This window comes from Pholcus phalangioides, unplaced genomic scaffold (assembly GCF_987345545.1).
Source record: "Pholcus phalangioides strain wild (caught in Gottingen) unplaced genomic scaffold, Ppha-v1.0 ptg000030l_1, whole genome shotgun sequence".
NCBI classification, from domain to species: Eukaryota; Metazoa; Arthropoda; class Arachnida; order Araneae; family Pholcidae; genus Pholcus; species Pholcus phalangioides.
The window spans coordinates 5,545,769-5,562,706 of record NW_028301620.1 but is presented as its reverse complement, the minus strand read 5'-3'; the positions used below and the strand labels follow the sequence as shown (position 1 = coordinate 5,562,706).

The following is a 16,938-nucleotide window of genomic DNA, read 5'->3' as shown; positions in this document are numbered from 1 at the left end:
AAATGAACTTAAATATTATCGATCGTTTCTTCAATTGGAGTCAGAATATACATCGTCCTCAATGTGTACCACATAACTATACCCCTCTTGGGTAAAAGTGAAAGTGAATAAATTTATATTCTTCTTTAAAAAAAATATATAATGTGGCTCTGATCACAGTATTTGTAAGTTCTACCTGATCATCTTCATCCATTGTTACGAATGCTATGAATTTAAAAAAAAACACCTTTCTGAATGCCAGATAAATAAAAAATTATTAATATTATGCTCCCGCATGTTGCGTCTCTCTCTCTCTCTCTCCGTGGATTTGAGTAGACTGAAGCGCGCATGCGCTAACTGCGCTTGCCTCCGTAAAAATTATCCAATGAGCATCTACTTGCCACTTATACGTGTGGCCTTTTTCAAGAAGAATCGGTAAGTTAAAATTAAGTTGCCAACTAAAGCACTTGTCTCGTGTAAACGGGCCTTTATATGAGAGAGAGACTAGTATTTCGAAGGAAACCGAAGTTATAGAACAATAGTACCAACCATGTACATTGCGTGAGGGAGCCTCCATCTCTGTTCCCCCCTCCTCTCGCTATAGCCTTGGATGAAGTTATTTCATAAGGAATTAAAAAATTGAGTTCGCAGATTTGATAGACTGTGTATTGTAACAATTTATGTTTCATCATTTAAATTTTTAATTCAAGTGATTGTGTACTGAAATCTTTTCGCTTGTGTGTGAGCGCTAAAGATGCACAAAATGGGGAAACATTTGTTGCTCTGATTGTGCAACGCATTCATTGAAAGCTAAGGTGCTGACACAAAGGAAACATAGGCACGAGTGGGGGGGGGGCACCATACATCCGGTATTATAAATTACTGGATTGTAAGCTCTATATGCTTATGCATGTATTATGCGCTACTACTACTACTACTTGACCATACATGCACCTTGCACACATTCCTCTGCAGAATTTCTAAGGAGTTGGTACATGCTAGATTGTGCTGACTGTATGTATGTGTGGCCTTGCATATAATTTATTTATGTTATCATTCTGCTTGTGTTATGTTCTGCTAGTGCTGCCATTTGTCTTTCAGATCCCAGCCCCAAAGCAAAATGTTTTGTATTGTTCTGCAACAAGCTCTCAGTTGACTGAAAATGTTCTGCTGTGAAAATTCCTATAATAGTGTTTTCTACACTTTCTTCAAATTCTTCAAGATTTTTCTACGACGTATGGCACAGATATTGGTATATTCTGCTTTGGCAGCATCAGCAGAATGGGTGTATACAGGAGGGCAATGTCTTGCATTGTATGAATTATTGGGGAGCTAAAGTACCCTGAGCTCCCAGGTTCCAGCTCCTGTGATTGACCAGCCAGTGAGGTCCTGGGCAGTCAGCGGTCATGTCAGTGTGTCTGTGATTGGCCATAACATATATTTGATATTGTTTTCCAAAAATATTTGCATCGCTTTTTATTTATTTGTTTTTTAAAAACAAGGAATGTTTATCACGAGTTGTTTGATTCACAGGCTGTGGAAGTTCCAGGGAAAACGGTTGCTACAGCTGATGAAGATATCAATCCTCCATGTAACCCATTGACGTCATGTCCTAAAATTCTAGAATCTGCTGTCAGCCTCAGCAAGATACTTTCTGATGTTGTAACCTCCTCTCAGTGAGTTTCTATTTTTCTATTCAATTTGAGGTTGCTTGTAAATAAATTTACAAAATTTAATTAACCATTCGATTCAAGGAGAATTCCACCTGTTGTTGCCTTTCTTATTTGGAATTTCAGTATAAAAATTGAGGGGATATTTTTTACTGAATGTGCTATGTTAATGGGTATTTTAGGGCAGGGTTTGAGAAATCGCAAAAAAATCTAGGCACCAGAATAATTTTTTAGGTGCCGAGAAAATTTTTAACCCAAAGAAAAAGGTCCAAAATAATGCTTCTTTCGACATTTCAGGGCATAGTGACCCTTTTTCATGTTGGCAGATATGCTGCTAAAAATTCCAAACATTTTGTGCTGCTTTCAGACTGCAATTTAGTAACTACACAAAGAAAATTTTAGATGCCAATACCAATTTTTTACTCCCCATGGTAACCTGGCACTTGGCCAGTCCTGTCTTAGGGTACAAACATAGTGAACATGTGTTCTTGCTGATTCTGTTCATTGAAGTATATGCAGTGGGTCCCTACCTCGTTCCCTCATTTTATTTATTTATTTTAGGTCCCTGTATCTTTTGGGTAATTATCTCAACCCTTATTTTAATGAATAAAATTGCCAGTTCTGTCCAATTCACAAAGTCGGTTTGACTACACCTGCACTGCAATTCAGAAAGAATCTTATTTTTTTATATTTGTTTTTTATATATAGACTAGCTATAATACCCGGCGCTGCCCGGGTTTTCTTCAATGAGGCTTTTTTGGATCACGTGATATCTCCCTCTTTTTTCTTGAGGGACATACAAACCGTGTCCAAGTTAACCAATATGGCGACCTGCGCGATTCATGAAATAAACAAATCTAGATTTACACAGAAATGAATGTATATTTTTCTTTTTTTAAGGGGCGCTAGGTATTTCGATCCCCCACCCCCCTGAACTTCAAGTTATCCATCTGTCTGTTCCAGCTTCCAAAAATCCTTAGTTAAAGCTGTGGAATTTTTTCGATGCACTTTTCACGGGCTCATAACTAATTTTAAAATATCCTAACCCACATGAATTTATGCAAATAAATATCAAAAGAGACAATATGGAGACATTAATTTTCATACTTGAGAAGATATAAATGAAATCAATGATATTGCTCGAATATCCAACTCAAAAGTATAGGTTTGGCTAATTACTTCATATTTAATCTCCTGGGCTTCGTATATCTCTAAGCGAACTGAATATTTCAAAAATCGAGAATTTAATACAATTTTTAAAATTATTGATGGGGCGGAAAATCCCACTAATTTCCTCATTTCTACAGTAAAATCGACAATTTTAACACTGATTTCTATGAGGATCACCCTTTCCTGACTCTCAAAGCGATGCTGATGATTATTATGACGTCTATTCAAAAAGCCTCATTACTGAGAGTATATTGAAAATGTGGCAAACCATTATAAAGGCATAAACTATCATACATATACTAACAGGATTAAAGAAGTGACAAACCGTTATAAAGGCATATACACGTCTGAAACGCATTGCTAGGGAACCACGGTAACCAAAGTAAACGTTCGGAAAGTGATTGTTGAGGCCCAAAAACCATTGTTGCCAGACAGTTTTTTGCCCATTTGGGGCATTTGCCCTGGTCTGACGAAATTTTAAAGTAGTCTATCGTTCAAGTCGGGTCCCATTTGGTATATATGCTTATACGTTTTAATATATAGTTTTTACTAATGCGGCGAAACGATATCTCGAACCTCCTATATTACGCAGTATACTGAGTGCAGACCTCGCAGCTTTCCTATTTTTCCTACTTTCGCCGCAATCTTCTTTTTTTTTACTGCAATTCTCTCCTACTATTCGTATTTTATCCCTCCTTCCCATTTGCTTACAGCCAATATCTCACTACGAAAATTCTTAGAAACCGCAAAATGTCATTGATTCCGCAGTTTTTTTTTACGTGTTTTATTCACATTACAACTCGCTGCTGGAAAGAAATGAGTTACATAATGACGTTACGCATTTGCGTTTTCCAAGCGTGGCGCACCGGCTCAGGACGGCTATATAGTATATGACCCTGGCGTCATATACTCTATCAGCTGCATGCTCCGGTTTAAAGGGAAGATACACAACACGAAAATGAAGGGAAGATCGCTGAAACGCGCGGCACACGACGCTTAACTCCTCCAGAAGCAGTCTGCCAATCACGCCCGACGTAAAGCGCTGTCGTGAGCCGTATTGCGCTCTGTAGGAAAACAGTTGTACTGCTTTTCATATTGATGAATAGACGGCGTGTCGCGCTGGGTGATTCACGTTGCGCGCGACATCGAAAACCGGCTTTTAAAAGTGACAGCCCGAGCCACGTCTGGTTTTACGGGGGGGGGGGAGGACGAGCCGATCAGCCGCTATAGCTGAACCCACTTTTTTTTAACCTTCAGAAAATAACTTTCGGATATCTTTATGTTAGGGGTCATTCAAGTATTACGTCAGCATGGATGGGGGATTTTCGATTTGCTGACTTGATGACGTGGAGGGGGGGGGGTGGATGATTCTTACGTCATCAACCACCCTTTATAAAAAATATGAAATATTCTTAATGGCATCTTACTCGGTGCGTGAAAAACGAGTAAAACTTTTCACTAGTTTGTGGGCACCTGAACTAACATTCTCCCTATTGAGTCTCCTACAGAGCCACTCTAGTAATCTTCAAATACTTAGCAGATCCAAATGCTCTGTAGCTGTGCCGCGCGTCATATAAGTGATCCGTGATTATGCCGCAGATCACTTAAGTAATCTGGGAATGTGCCGCGGATAACTTGAGTGATGTAGAACCGCACTGGTGGCAGGACCAATGCTCTAAAACTTTGTCACATGTCACTCAAGGGATCACTTAATGTGCCACAGATCGCTTAAATGGTCTGGAAGTGTGCCACGAGTCACTTAAGCGATCTGTAAATGTGTCACTTGGTTCATTGTTACACTTGGTTCATTGTTACAAAAATAGATTTAGGGACAGGCCACATCATAACGCCAGGGCCACATGTGGTCCACACAGGCCGAATGTTTACCACGGGTCAAGGGCTTAGAGAGGTAGGGTCACAATGAATTTCTTGAGCAATTTTGGGTTCTTAGCCTTCAAATATAATTGAAATTAACAAAAATTGATTATAATAACATATAAAGAAATTTTGTTTCGAAATTGTAAAAAATATTTTTAAAAAATTCTTTTAAAAAATATTTTGGGGATTAAAAAAATAAATTTTTGATCATCTGGGGGGGAAGCCCCCAATTCAGATTCAGATTCCACCAATAAGCGTTAGGAGGAAGAGGGCAGAGCGCTGACAGGGGGAGGGTGAGAGTTTTGCTGACTTTTTCTGACAAGAGGGGAGAGTCAAAAATTGCTGAAAATTTGCTGTCATAATACTTGAACAGCCCCTTATTTTAAAGCATACATGTGCTCAACACATGGCCTAAATGTGGCCTGCCTCAAGTGGCTCGTGGCAAATTCTTAGTTCAATTGAGCGGCCCGCGGCACATTCCCAGATTGTTTGAGTGAGTGATTTCCGGGGGGGGGGGGAGCTTTCTTTCTTTCAAACCAAGCACAACTCAGGTCTATTACCATCTATGGGCAATTGACTATCTAGGAAGTTGTGCTGGAAGTGTGTGTGTGTGTGCCTAGATTTGCTGCAAATATAAATAATTTTGTAAGAAAAATCTTTGTCGGCTGTGGTTTTTATTTTGAATAATTGGAGGGGGAATGAATATCACTTTTAGAATTTTTATAATTTATGTGATGCTGTTATGAGTTATATTTTTGACTAATACTTGAAGGTTTTAGAACACTTTGGTGATGACAGAAAGCATGTATGTGGATTGATTATTTTATGAATTCTTATGATGCTGGGTAACAAATCAAAACTTGTAATTTTTTAACCACTTCTACATCTATATTTTTGAGAAGAGGGAAAGTTTGTTTGCAAATTAAAAATAAATTTGCATATGTGCCCTGCCCCTTTTTTGCTGTAAAACTTGTAAGTTATGAAGTTTGCCATGACTCCTTGAAAACTGCTTGAAACTCCTTAAAAAGTCCTTAAAAACTCCTTACTTTTCATTTTGAAAATTTTGTATGAACCCTGATTTTACTTTTCCTACTTTTTTATCAAATCCTATCAATAAAATTTGTGTGATTGATTTGGTTCACCTTGACTTATTGAGGAGGGAATCATCAATATATCCAAATATTATAAATGTTGTAGATTGCAATTAATGATTCTGCCAAAGCAGAAATTGTATCGTTTTTAAGGTTATTTCGTGGGTGTAGGTGGACCATTTGGTTTATTAATTTTTCATTTGCTTAGTTTGAGGGTTCAACAAGTACAGTAGTCATTAAAAACTTCTGTTTGGATGGGAAAAATAATTTTGTATTTACTATTTCATGGTCTTGGGCAGTAACTAGATAGTCATCATTCAAAATTATGATGCACATTTTGTGTATAGGTGAAACAATAGTTTGCATTATGAAGCAGTTGAATACATAGGCCTATTCTTCGTTTGTAGCATTTAATTGTGTTACATTTTTAGGGCATGTAGAGGCAGGCATAAGCAATATTTACAATGCTCGGCAAAGACCTAGAAATAACAGTGATTCATTTGTCAAAAATGATTACACTGACATTGAACAGTAAAATATAAATAAAACCCCTTTAAAAAAAAGGATGGACAACACAGTAAAATCATTTGGTTCGCCTTGACTTATCTACATTAGACCTTTTAATTTACATATTTTGCACTGTTCTTTTGGAAGTGGTCTCGAAAAAGCGTCATTCTTAAAAAAACTTACATGTTCTCATAATTTAGTTATTGCATTGTCATACTCTATCTCAAAAGAAATACATAAATAAATCTGTATATTCAATAGTATTTAGATTATAGGGGTTAGAAATAACCCATTAAAAATTAAACTTCAAAACTTCACTTATTTGCAAACAGTATGTTTTCTAATGATGTTATTGCATTGTCATACCCTCTCTATCTGTGGCCCCAACAAGGGTGACGGTTGCAGGACTCCAATACTTATATACATAATAATTGCCTTAAATTACCCAGTCTATTATATTTACTTACAGCATATATAACTTTCTTTCCTTATGCTTCAATATCAAAAACCCCTGAAAAAACACCAAAAACCCTGAAAAAAAACCCGGTCTGTTGGGTTTTTTCTGAAGAAAACCCGGATTTTTGCCAACCCTGGGAGAGACAGAAAAGAATTATCTGTGGTTGCTAGTAGGGGGCCCATTCAAGTATTACGTAAGCAGATTTTCAGCCATTTTTGACCCCCCCCCCCTCCCCTGTCGGCAGCTTAGAATATTTCATATCTTCAAAAAGGGATGGTTGATGACGTAAGCAACCTTCAAACCCCCCCCCCCCTTGTCATCAAAAGTCAGCAAATCCGAAACCTCCCTTCCCCCCCCCCCCCTCGATGCTGACGTAATGTCGCACCTTTCGGGTCTGAGACCGTTCTCGTAAGTACGTAAGTGAATAACCTTCCCTGATTTCAATTGCATTGCGTTGTGTCTATATAAAGTATAACCCAGGCAAAGTTTACACAAAGTAGTCATGCACGAGATGCTGGAAATTAAGTTGTTTATTTACACTGTAGTTTATTGAATTAATTCCAATTGTATATTCCATATCATCATCCTTATTAAAAATTAATACATATTCCAATTAAAAATTAATTAACAAATTCTTCAGTCGGCCCCCAAAACATTAAATTACGAGTACCTACACTAAGTCACATATGGGAGAGAGAATATAATCCATGCATCACTCACCAGGTTCACTGAGAGACCCTTTTCCAGTCTTTATCCCCTTAGACCCGCATCGCAGACAGGAAGCCGATTCTCGAGATTACAACCTCGCCTTCACACACACTCAGCATCTCTTTCTCAGTCCCGTTTGTTACTGCCTTTCTCTCTAACTCCAACTCCCAATATCTAGATTTTCTCTTGCCCTTTAAGATTTCATTTCGGACGTCCCAATCCCTTCGAAAAACTCCACCCATTTAATTTGATTTGATATTTTACCCATCATCTCTAAGTTTCTATTCATTTCTTGAAGGTTTATTCATAAGATTGGCCATTGCCGATCCATCCCTAATTTCTTTGTCCAAACGACTCTCCCTTCAGGACCCCGAGAACCCCAACGGCCATTGCCCAACCTTTAACCATCTCAAACTTTCTCTTTCACTGAAGCTTCCCATGACTAACATACTCTGCATTTTTAGATCCTCTGTTATACTTTAATTGCACCCTCTAAATAAAGGGATTCTACTTCTATTTAAATGGCCATCATCTATTCTCAATCTTGAAATTTGTCTTTCATTCGTTGGTCCCCCTTTATTTTCTACAATTCCCTGCTTTTTCTCCAAGAAAACTCCTCGGACAATCCCTTTTGCCTAGGACACCCCTGAAGTACAACCGACCAGATGCTTTGTGACAGTAACTAAAAGATTCCCTAATGAATGGTGATTGCCCCATCTACTTACATCGGCCTGTGATTGTATTTCTTTTAATTGGGACTATGTTCCCACCGGCTTGGACAAAGCTTCTTTCATCAACATGATGCCACTTACTTCAAACCCTCAAGAAACATGTCTACCATCCATAGACAACCATTCTTATTTACGTTCCTATTATTCAATTATTTGTTTGCTGTACTATAATATATCGGTTACTGTCGCCTGCTTTTGGCGCCCGACCTACAGTTCTTTATTGTTAAATCCAAAATAACAAATTTAAATATTCCAAACTATCAATTTTAAATATATCTGAAATTAATCATTTTAAATAATATTCCCTTTATTCTATATTTCTATTTTAACTAGCACAAGCTAGTTAACAGTAATACTTGAATGACCCCTAGACTGTTTTGGCCAAAAATTGTTTTCATAACCAAGTCGTTTCTGTCATTTTGCTTTGGCTCAAGTCAATCTTACAGGATACTGATATAGTGCTATAAAAAAAATTAATTTTAAAATTTTTTAAAAATGAAAAATTCATTATCTTATGATTATGTGGTCTGGGGGGGGGGGGGATCCTGTCCCATTTTTTAGTTTTACTTTTTCCTACTTTTTACCTAATTTTTTGAGTCTGAGCCCTGTATTAAGTAAAATTTATTTATATTGACGGCTTTCTTTAGCCCAAAACCTTTCTTCCAAAATTGGCACCGGCTGGAAAAAACCTTATCAAGTACAAAATTTTATGGGTTTTTTAATGTTTGGTTTTGTGACTTCTTTCAATCACACACTATCAAGTCATCAGTCAAAGCTATGAAAATTCCAGTCAAAATACCAAAATACCTTTATCTAAAGCATTTCCTGTCTTCTCCAATGGATGATGCCACCTTTATATTTTATGAGCAGTCAATTCTCTACTTTGTGTGGAATTTGTGGTGAACAGTAATAACTGACTGGCATTGTACAAATGACAGACACAAAGGCTAATTAGTCATCTATGTTCAATTCTCAAAAGGAGTCGCTCACATTAATATTACCTATTCTTTACAATCCAAAACTAAGCCATTCTTCATTCTACTAATCATTTCATGTGATTAATTATTCTTTTAATTTATAAAACCACGAAGTTGCTTCTTCCTGAATTACTCTGCACATGTGAAAGGTTTTGTTTTTGTAAAATCTGTATAATTATGGCAGAGTTTAACATCTGAAAGAGGCATTGCATGGTAAAGTTCAATTTTAAAAGTTTTTGTCTTCAATATCGCATGCCCTTGCAGGTCTTTATGATGTTAAGCATAAAAATCCATTGATCAAACTGAAGCTGTATCTGTTTACAAAATTAATTAGGAAAATATGCAAGTGCATGTATGTAGTTGAACATGATGTAAAAATTTCTTATTTATATGAGTAGGTTTAAGTGATTGAAGGGGGGCAAAAAATCAGAATCTATTGTGTATTAATGTTTTGTGAAAGTGTCTCATCCAATAAATTCCATAAATGACAAGCAGTGGGGCGACCATAGAGGTGTATTCCTATATGAATAATTTTACATTCCTAATTTTTACATATTTAACCATTTACCTGTTTCATTTCCCCCCCCCCCCATTTTTTTTGGTGAAAAATTAAGCACCTCTGATAGATAATTTTACTTCTATGTTATAATAATAAATTTAAATCGATAAATGTAACTGTTTTAGATTTTGAATTCAATAATTTTTGCTAATTTTTAATTGAGGAAAAAGAATAGAAACATGTGCATACAAATTAGTTTTGCAATCCAATCTTTACTAGACTACTGGAGCCATCTCTTAGAAACATTTTGAACAGAAATGAGTGAAAATTACATGCATATCAGTATAGTGGCAAAGATCCATAAGTAGCCCAAATGTTGTTTAGCAAAACAGTTGAATTGGTTATGTTGTGGCAATTTGATAATGTCATCTAAGTAATATTGAGATCGCTAATGTTGTAATTTAATAATGTTGTACAAGTAATGTTGATGTCAATATAAATCAATGCATCTTTCTCTACTTTTCAGACTAGAAACCATTGAACCCCTGTTGGATGATTTAAAAGTCTCAAAACTGGGTGATCTTTCAAAAATTGGTTCAAACGAACTTGAAGTCTTGGAACCTTTGACTTGTGAAACCCTTGTCAAGGCAATTAATTATCACTTTGTGGAGGCTCAGTCATCTATCGTAAACCAGGTGACTTTTCATGAACATAGGCAATTATTTGCAACTGAAGCTGCTGATGTTAAAATATTTGGAAGTGTCATATGTTGTTCTTCGGAGTCCTGCACAGAATGTAATTTGAGAAAGCAAATTATCAAGAGCTCTTTGAGCTCAGCCCTTTCGAATGGAGATCAGAATTGCGAAGAAACTCCTGCTGATTGTCCTGTTCCAAATGACGATATGGAACAAATGCCATTAGAAAAGTTGACACCTACGTGCAATGGAGTCGAGGAAGCATCAGAAAATGTGGTAGTAGAAGATAATGATGATGTCAAAGTTGAAACTTCCTGTAACAGTGATTCAGAGATGACAGTGGTGAATGACGTGCCTGAAATCAGTGAAATGGCTTCTGTTCCTGAACGTGACACCAACTTTGCTCCTTCATCCTCTGGTGGTGAGTATTCATGTTTTTTTAGCACTTCTGAATGTTTTCACAATTAAACTAAATTTTAAAATTTAGCCATTGTTAACTTTGCATTTCCAGGTTGAAAATGAGATGCTAAAATTAAAACAGCATTATGACAGGGTTTGTATGGGTCAAGGAGAACCTTGAATTGTCTGGGGGAAAAAAAATTTACCAAAAAAAGTCAGTGAAATCTGGGAAAATAGCCCATTTTTGTTCTAAAGCCTGGGAATTTCTGCTAACGGACCTGGAAAATCGGCACGATTAAGGTCTGATCACCAATGGGTATCATCTTCAGAAGAAAAATATTTAACCACTAGTCATGCTGACCGAGTTTCCCACTAGGGTTCAATACAAATACCATTTGGTATTCAACCCAAGTGAGAAACTTGGATGGGTGCTAGGCATTCTGATTTTTTTTTAAAGAAACGTAGAAATGAATATATATATATTTTTCTTTTTTAAGGGACACTAAGTATTTCAATTTTTTTTTATCCATCTGCCTGTTTCTGCTTCAAAAAATGCTTAACCCTGCAGTGCTCTGGGACTCCATGCTCCTTGTTATTTTAATGGAGCAATATATGCCACGCGAGTACTGCAGGGCAATTAAAGCTGTGGGATTTATTTGATGTACTTTACGAGCCCACAATTTTAAAACATCCTAAACTATATGAATTTATGCAGTTGAATATATTAAAAGACAATGCGTAGACATTAATTTTCATGCTTGAGAAGATATAAATAAGTGGTTAAAATCAATGTTTTGCATGGATATCCAACTCAAAAGTAGGTCCAGGGCTAATTACTTCATATTTAATTTTTTGCTCTTTGTACCTAAGTGAACTCAATGTTTCAAAAATCGAGAATTCAATTCAATATTTAATATTATTGATGTGGCGGAAAACCCCACTAAATTTCCACATTTCTACAATGAAATTGGCAATATTAATACTGATTTCTATGGGGATCATCCTTTGCTTGACCCTCAAAGTGATGCTGATTAGGATTCTGACGTCTATTCAAAAAGCTTCATTAGTGGGAGGATTTTAAAAAAAGGCAAACCATTATAAAGGCATTCTGAAACACGTTGCTAGGAGAAACCATAATAACTAAAATAAACATTCCGGAAGTGATTGTTGAGGCCTAGAAAGTGATGGTTGAGGCCCATTTTAAGCATTTGTCCAAGTCTGACAAACTTTTAAAGTAGCCTATCATTCAAGTCGGATCCCATTTGGTATATATGAAAGTTTGGCACCAATCGATCCAGAATTGTAGATTTGTAGAAAACACACAAAAAATCAATTTCATATATATATACCATATAGATTAAGGCATTATTTTTTATATTTTATTGTATTAGTTATTATATTATTATTGCTCTGTATTAATTATTGAACACTGTTTTTATTAGTCATTTTTACGTGAATGAATAATTGTGGGAAGTATTATCTGAGTTTCCATTTTATATATATATATATATATTTTTTTTTTTTTTTTTTTTCATGGGAGAAGTTTGATTCAAATAATTCGATTTGGATTATGAGCACATTAGCAAAACGAATTAAGCTTGTGAACCAAAGTTCCGCTGCAATTTTTAATCATTATTAATTTATCCCAATTATAGTTTAGATGGGCAAATTTTTTTAGTAGCAGGCAAAAAAACAAAAAGAAAAATTTTTGTTGGGTCGGACATATTCTGACATGGATTTATGAATTTTTATGCTTTGAAATAAAGTGGCGGGAAATATGTATTCTTTGACGACTGTCATGGTTTCATTGCAAACAAAACACAGTGGTTTATCCTTTACTACCGTGAAAATAAATGTATTTTAATAATTTTATGCATTTTTATAAGTGATGTTCCATTTTTTTTAATGTAAAATTTTTTAATAAATTATTTAATAAAATTGCTACAGCTATATTTTGCATGTGCAAAAAATGGAACACCCCCTTCAAATAATTTTTTTTTTTTTTTTGAAATACTGAAAAAATTTCTATACTATTATTTTAAAATCTGCAGCAGGCCATATATAACCTCTAAGCGAGGCATCTTCAACTCATGGCCTGTGGGCCAAATGTGGCCCTCCGAGCCTTTTGTTGTGGCCCGCCCATCATTTTTAGAAAATAGCTACTTTACATAGGAAAATGATTAAGTTGCAAAAAAAAAAAACGTGAAAGAGCTCTGGCCATAGGGAATCTGTACTGCTGTATTTAGAACTGTGAGATACTTTCCAGATTCGATAGCAATGCTGTGCCTTTAAAAGGGCTGTTGTAATGAATTACTGGGGACTCTGAGCCAAAACAGTTTTTGTGGCCTTTTGATTTCATACGAGCCACATATTTTGAGAGGCCAAATTCGCCATCCAGAAGGTGTAGATAATTATAGTACTTATGGAAATGCTTCTATCTTAATGAATGAAATTGCAAAAATTTATAATTATTGAAAAATATAATTAATAATTATAAGTATATTAATTAAAATTACATAATTATTGAAATAAATAGTTTCATAATTGATAAAAATCTATAATTAATGAAAAAATTGTTAGAGTTACTGAAATAAATAATTTTTCAGAATTGTCAGGAGTAATTAATGTTCATGAAAAGAAAAATTTTTACATAAATAATTTTGTAACTAATGAAAATTTAAAATTAATGAAAAAATAATTTCAGAATTATCTGGAAAATTTTGGTTAAGTAATTAATCAAAAAGAATTAATGAAAGGAAGTTATCCAAAAATGAATAAAAATTCAAATTTAATAAAAGAAATTAATTCTTAGCAAATAAGTGTTCAATAAAAACTTCAGGAATCCTGTTAATAACTTAGAATACCATGGTATGACTTGGTGGCCTGCAGGCTCTGTGGGAAGTTTAATTTGGCTCGCAATGTATGAAAGGTTGAAGACACCCCCCCTCCCCAGTCTTGAGCAAACCACATCTGACCCACGGGCCGTGGTTTGCCTATCATTGGTTTGGGGCCATTCAAGTATTACGTAAGCAAATTTTCAGCCATTTTTGACCCCCTTCCCCCCCCTTGTCATCAAAATTTTCTCATCCTCCGCGTCTTTGAATCCTAATGCATATTGGGGGGATCATAGATGTACACAGGGGGGCTTGTGCTGCCCCCGACGATCAAAAATTTATTTTTTTAATGCAAAAAATATCTTTTTTAATTGAAATTTCGCAAGAAAATACCTTTATATGTTATTATAATCAATTTCTGTTAATTTCAATATTATTTGCAGGCTATGAACTCAAAATTTATTTTTAATAAATTCATTGCGACCCACCCTCTAAGCCATATAATAATAAATTGCATAAAGGCCCTTGGTCTGTGGACCACATATGGCCCTGGGGGTTATCTGATGCGGCCTACCCTCCTCAAACTTAATTTCGTAAAAATGAACTAAGCGGCACATTTTCAGATCAGTAAAATGACCCGGGATACAGTTTCAGAACACTTAAGCAATCCGTGGCACATTTACAGATCCCTTGAGTGACATGTGACATAGTTTTAGAGCACTTTAGTGCCCCTAGTGCAGTTCTACATCACACAAGTGACCCGTGGCACATTCTCAAATTATTTAAGTGATCCGCAGCATATAATTATGGATCAATTATATGGAGCGTGGCACATTCTCAGATTATTTAAGTGATCTGCAGCATATAATTATAGATCAATTAAATGGAGCATGTCACATTTCTAGAGCACTTAAGCGGCCTGGACACATTTCCAGATCACTTGGATCCACGAAATATTTATAGATCACTAAAGTGACTCTGTAGGGCACTTATCAATGGTGGGGGGAATGTTACTTCAAGTGCCCACAAACTATTGAAAGGTTTTTCTCATTTTTGGCACTCCGAGTAAGATGCCATTAAAAATATTTCATATGTTGACAAGTGTGGTTGATGACATAAGCATTATCCAAACCTGCGCCCCTCCCCATCAAAAGTCAGCAAATCAGAAACCCCCCCCCCCTCCCCCCATCGATGCTGACGTAATACTTGAATGACCCCCTTTAGCAAATCGTAGTACATTTAGTTGACTCACCCCCCCCCCCCTCATTTTGGAAAAAAGTGTCTGTTAATGGAAGATTCCATTATATAGGGTGTCATGTAAATGCTAATGTGGCCTATATCTCATCAATTGCTTGTCGTAGAGGTATAGTATCAATTTAAAAAATGCTCAAAAGGTGTTCAAATTACCCTGCACCAGTTTTGGGAGTGAAAATACAGTGTGTAACAAAATTTAAAGAAATCTAAATTTTTTTATATGGTCCCGCTCCCAATTAGAAAGTTGTTGCCCGGTCTCCTGAAGTCAACAAAAAAAAATTCCAAGTTTCTAAGTGAATTCAAAAATTGGAGAAAGGTTTAGAAAGAACAGCATAAATGAGGAAAAGGAGCATCGTGTGAAAGTGTTTGATGTTCTTTCATAACTTCTCTCCGATTTTTGAATTAAAAATATCTTAGTGCATGTTGCACTTGGAAACATGGAATTTTTTCTGTTAGCCTCAGAAGAGACAGAGCAACTATTTTCTAATTGGAAGTTAGAGCATGGTGGACCATGTAAAAATTTAGTTTTATTTTGTGACACACTATTTTCACTCTCAAAACTGCTACAGGGTAATTTTTGAATCCCTTTTGAATATTTTTAAATGGAAATCATACTTCTATGATGGATGATTGATGAGATAAAGGCCCTATTAGCATTTAGAGGACACCCTGTATGTTTATTTATCACTAACCTTTTATATATTTAATTATTGCAGTTAGCGAAAAGGACGAAGAATTGTTAGCTGCTGTCCGTCATATTTCCTCATGCAGCTCCACAACTTTCACCAACATTCCAGTGTCTTTATTAGCCAGATGTATCTCTAAGATGTCGAAGGCTATAGAAATGATCTGTGAAAAGTGAAAATGGAATTTTTTTTATCTGATATTTCTCACATCCCTTGAATGTGAATGTTCTTTTTTTAGATTAGATTTTATTTTTTATTTTATTAATTTTTTTTGCATTTGTGTGTATATACATTCAAAGAACAATTAATAAACAAATTTTTTTTAATTGGTGGCATCTAATGAATAATCATGTGTATGGAATTAAGTTTTATTGTACAGCCGGATCCATAATCCGTATTTAACAAACTGATTTAACAAATCCCTCGATTCATTCGATGGCTCTCAAAAATGTCTAAATCTGTTGATACCGGTTTTGGTATAGCGCAAAGATGTGCGATTGGCGGAGAACTGCGGCGGGTTGGCAAGAACATTCTAGAGGGTTCCGCCCCCTCCAGACAGCAGCGCCACAAACCTGGTACTATGAAATAAAAATTTGTGGAATATTCTTTTTCTCGAAGTTTCAACCAGAGCTAGGAATAGTGAGGCAATCACAAGAAGAGAGATTCCATATTCGAGAGATTTGTTGAAAAGTCAGTTGAACTTAGCGAGAAAGTTGTTAGCTCTCTGATTAGCTTGTAAATACACATAAATTGCTGTTCTATAAATAAATCTGTGTTTGTCCATCAAACCACTTCTTGTTTTGCAATCTCGAAGTCTTGTGAAAAATTATCCGGAACAATATATCTCCCTACATGACTAAATTCATAAATTATGCAAATTACCTTCATTTTATTAAAGAATGTTAATTATGAGCTTCATGGACAAAAGGGAACGTTTATATAAATATGTCAGGGAGGGGAAAATTACTAAAAAAAAAGGAATATCTCGTATACGGCTCATATTTGACAACAGACGAACATTTCCTCAATGTGCTAAGCTCAAATTTCTTGGAAAAATGCCATAGACACGGAAGAAAAAAATTTGTTATATCTGAGCTTGTTTAATTTTCATCGTTATATCTAGAGATGTGAGAATGTAAAAATTGGAGATATATTCTCCTGGATGTAAAAATTGGAGAATAATTGAGAATATTCATTTTTCTTTTAAATAATTTAAATTTTTTTACTAATTTTGTTTATATCATGAAATATAAATCAGTTTTCATTGCCTGAAACATTTGCAACAAATCAATTTTTGGTATAATCGCCCCCAATGACAACTTTTAGTTCGAGAAATATAATCAGAATATTCTCTTGGTCATGATGAGAGGTTTTAAAAGTTTGGTTATAAAGATAAAGATTTT

The 16,938-nt window shown here is 35.5% G+C and overlaps 1 protein-coding gene across 2 annotated transcripts in view; it reads left to right on the top strand.

The window, feature by feature from the left end:
• Positions 1-15,859, top strand: part of LOC149067475 (uncharacterized) — a 103,459-nt gene extending 87,600 nt beyond the window's left edge. For both annotated transcript variants that reach the window (XM_089252587.1, XM_089252588.1), the window contains exons 31-33: positions 1,513-1,655; positions 10,194-10,783; positions 15,566-15,859. In XM_089252587.1, coding sequence (XP_089108713.1) covers positions 1,513-1,655; positions 10,194-10,783; positions 15,566-15,711 — 879 coding nt within the window. In that variant the 3' untranslated portion in view covers positions 15,712-15,859. The remainder of the gene's footprint in view (positions 1-1,512; positions 1,656-10,193; positions 10,784-15,565) is intronic.
• Positions 15,860-16,938: the final 1,079 nt, after the last annotated feature.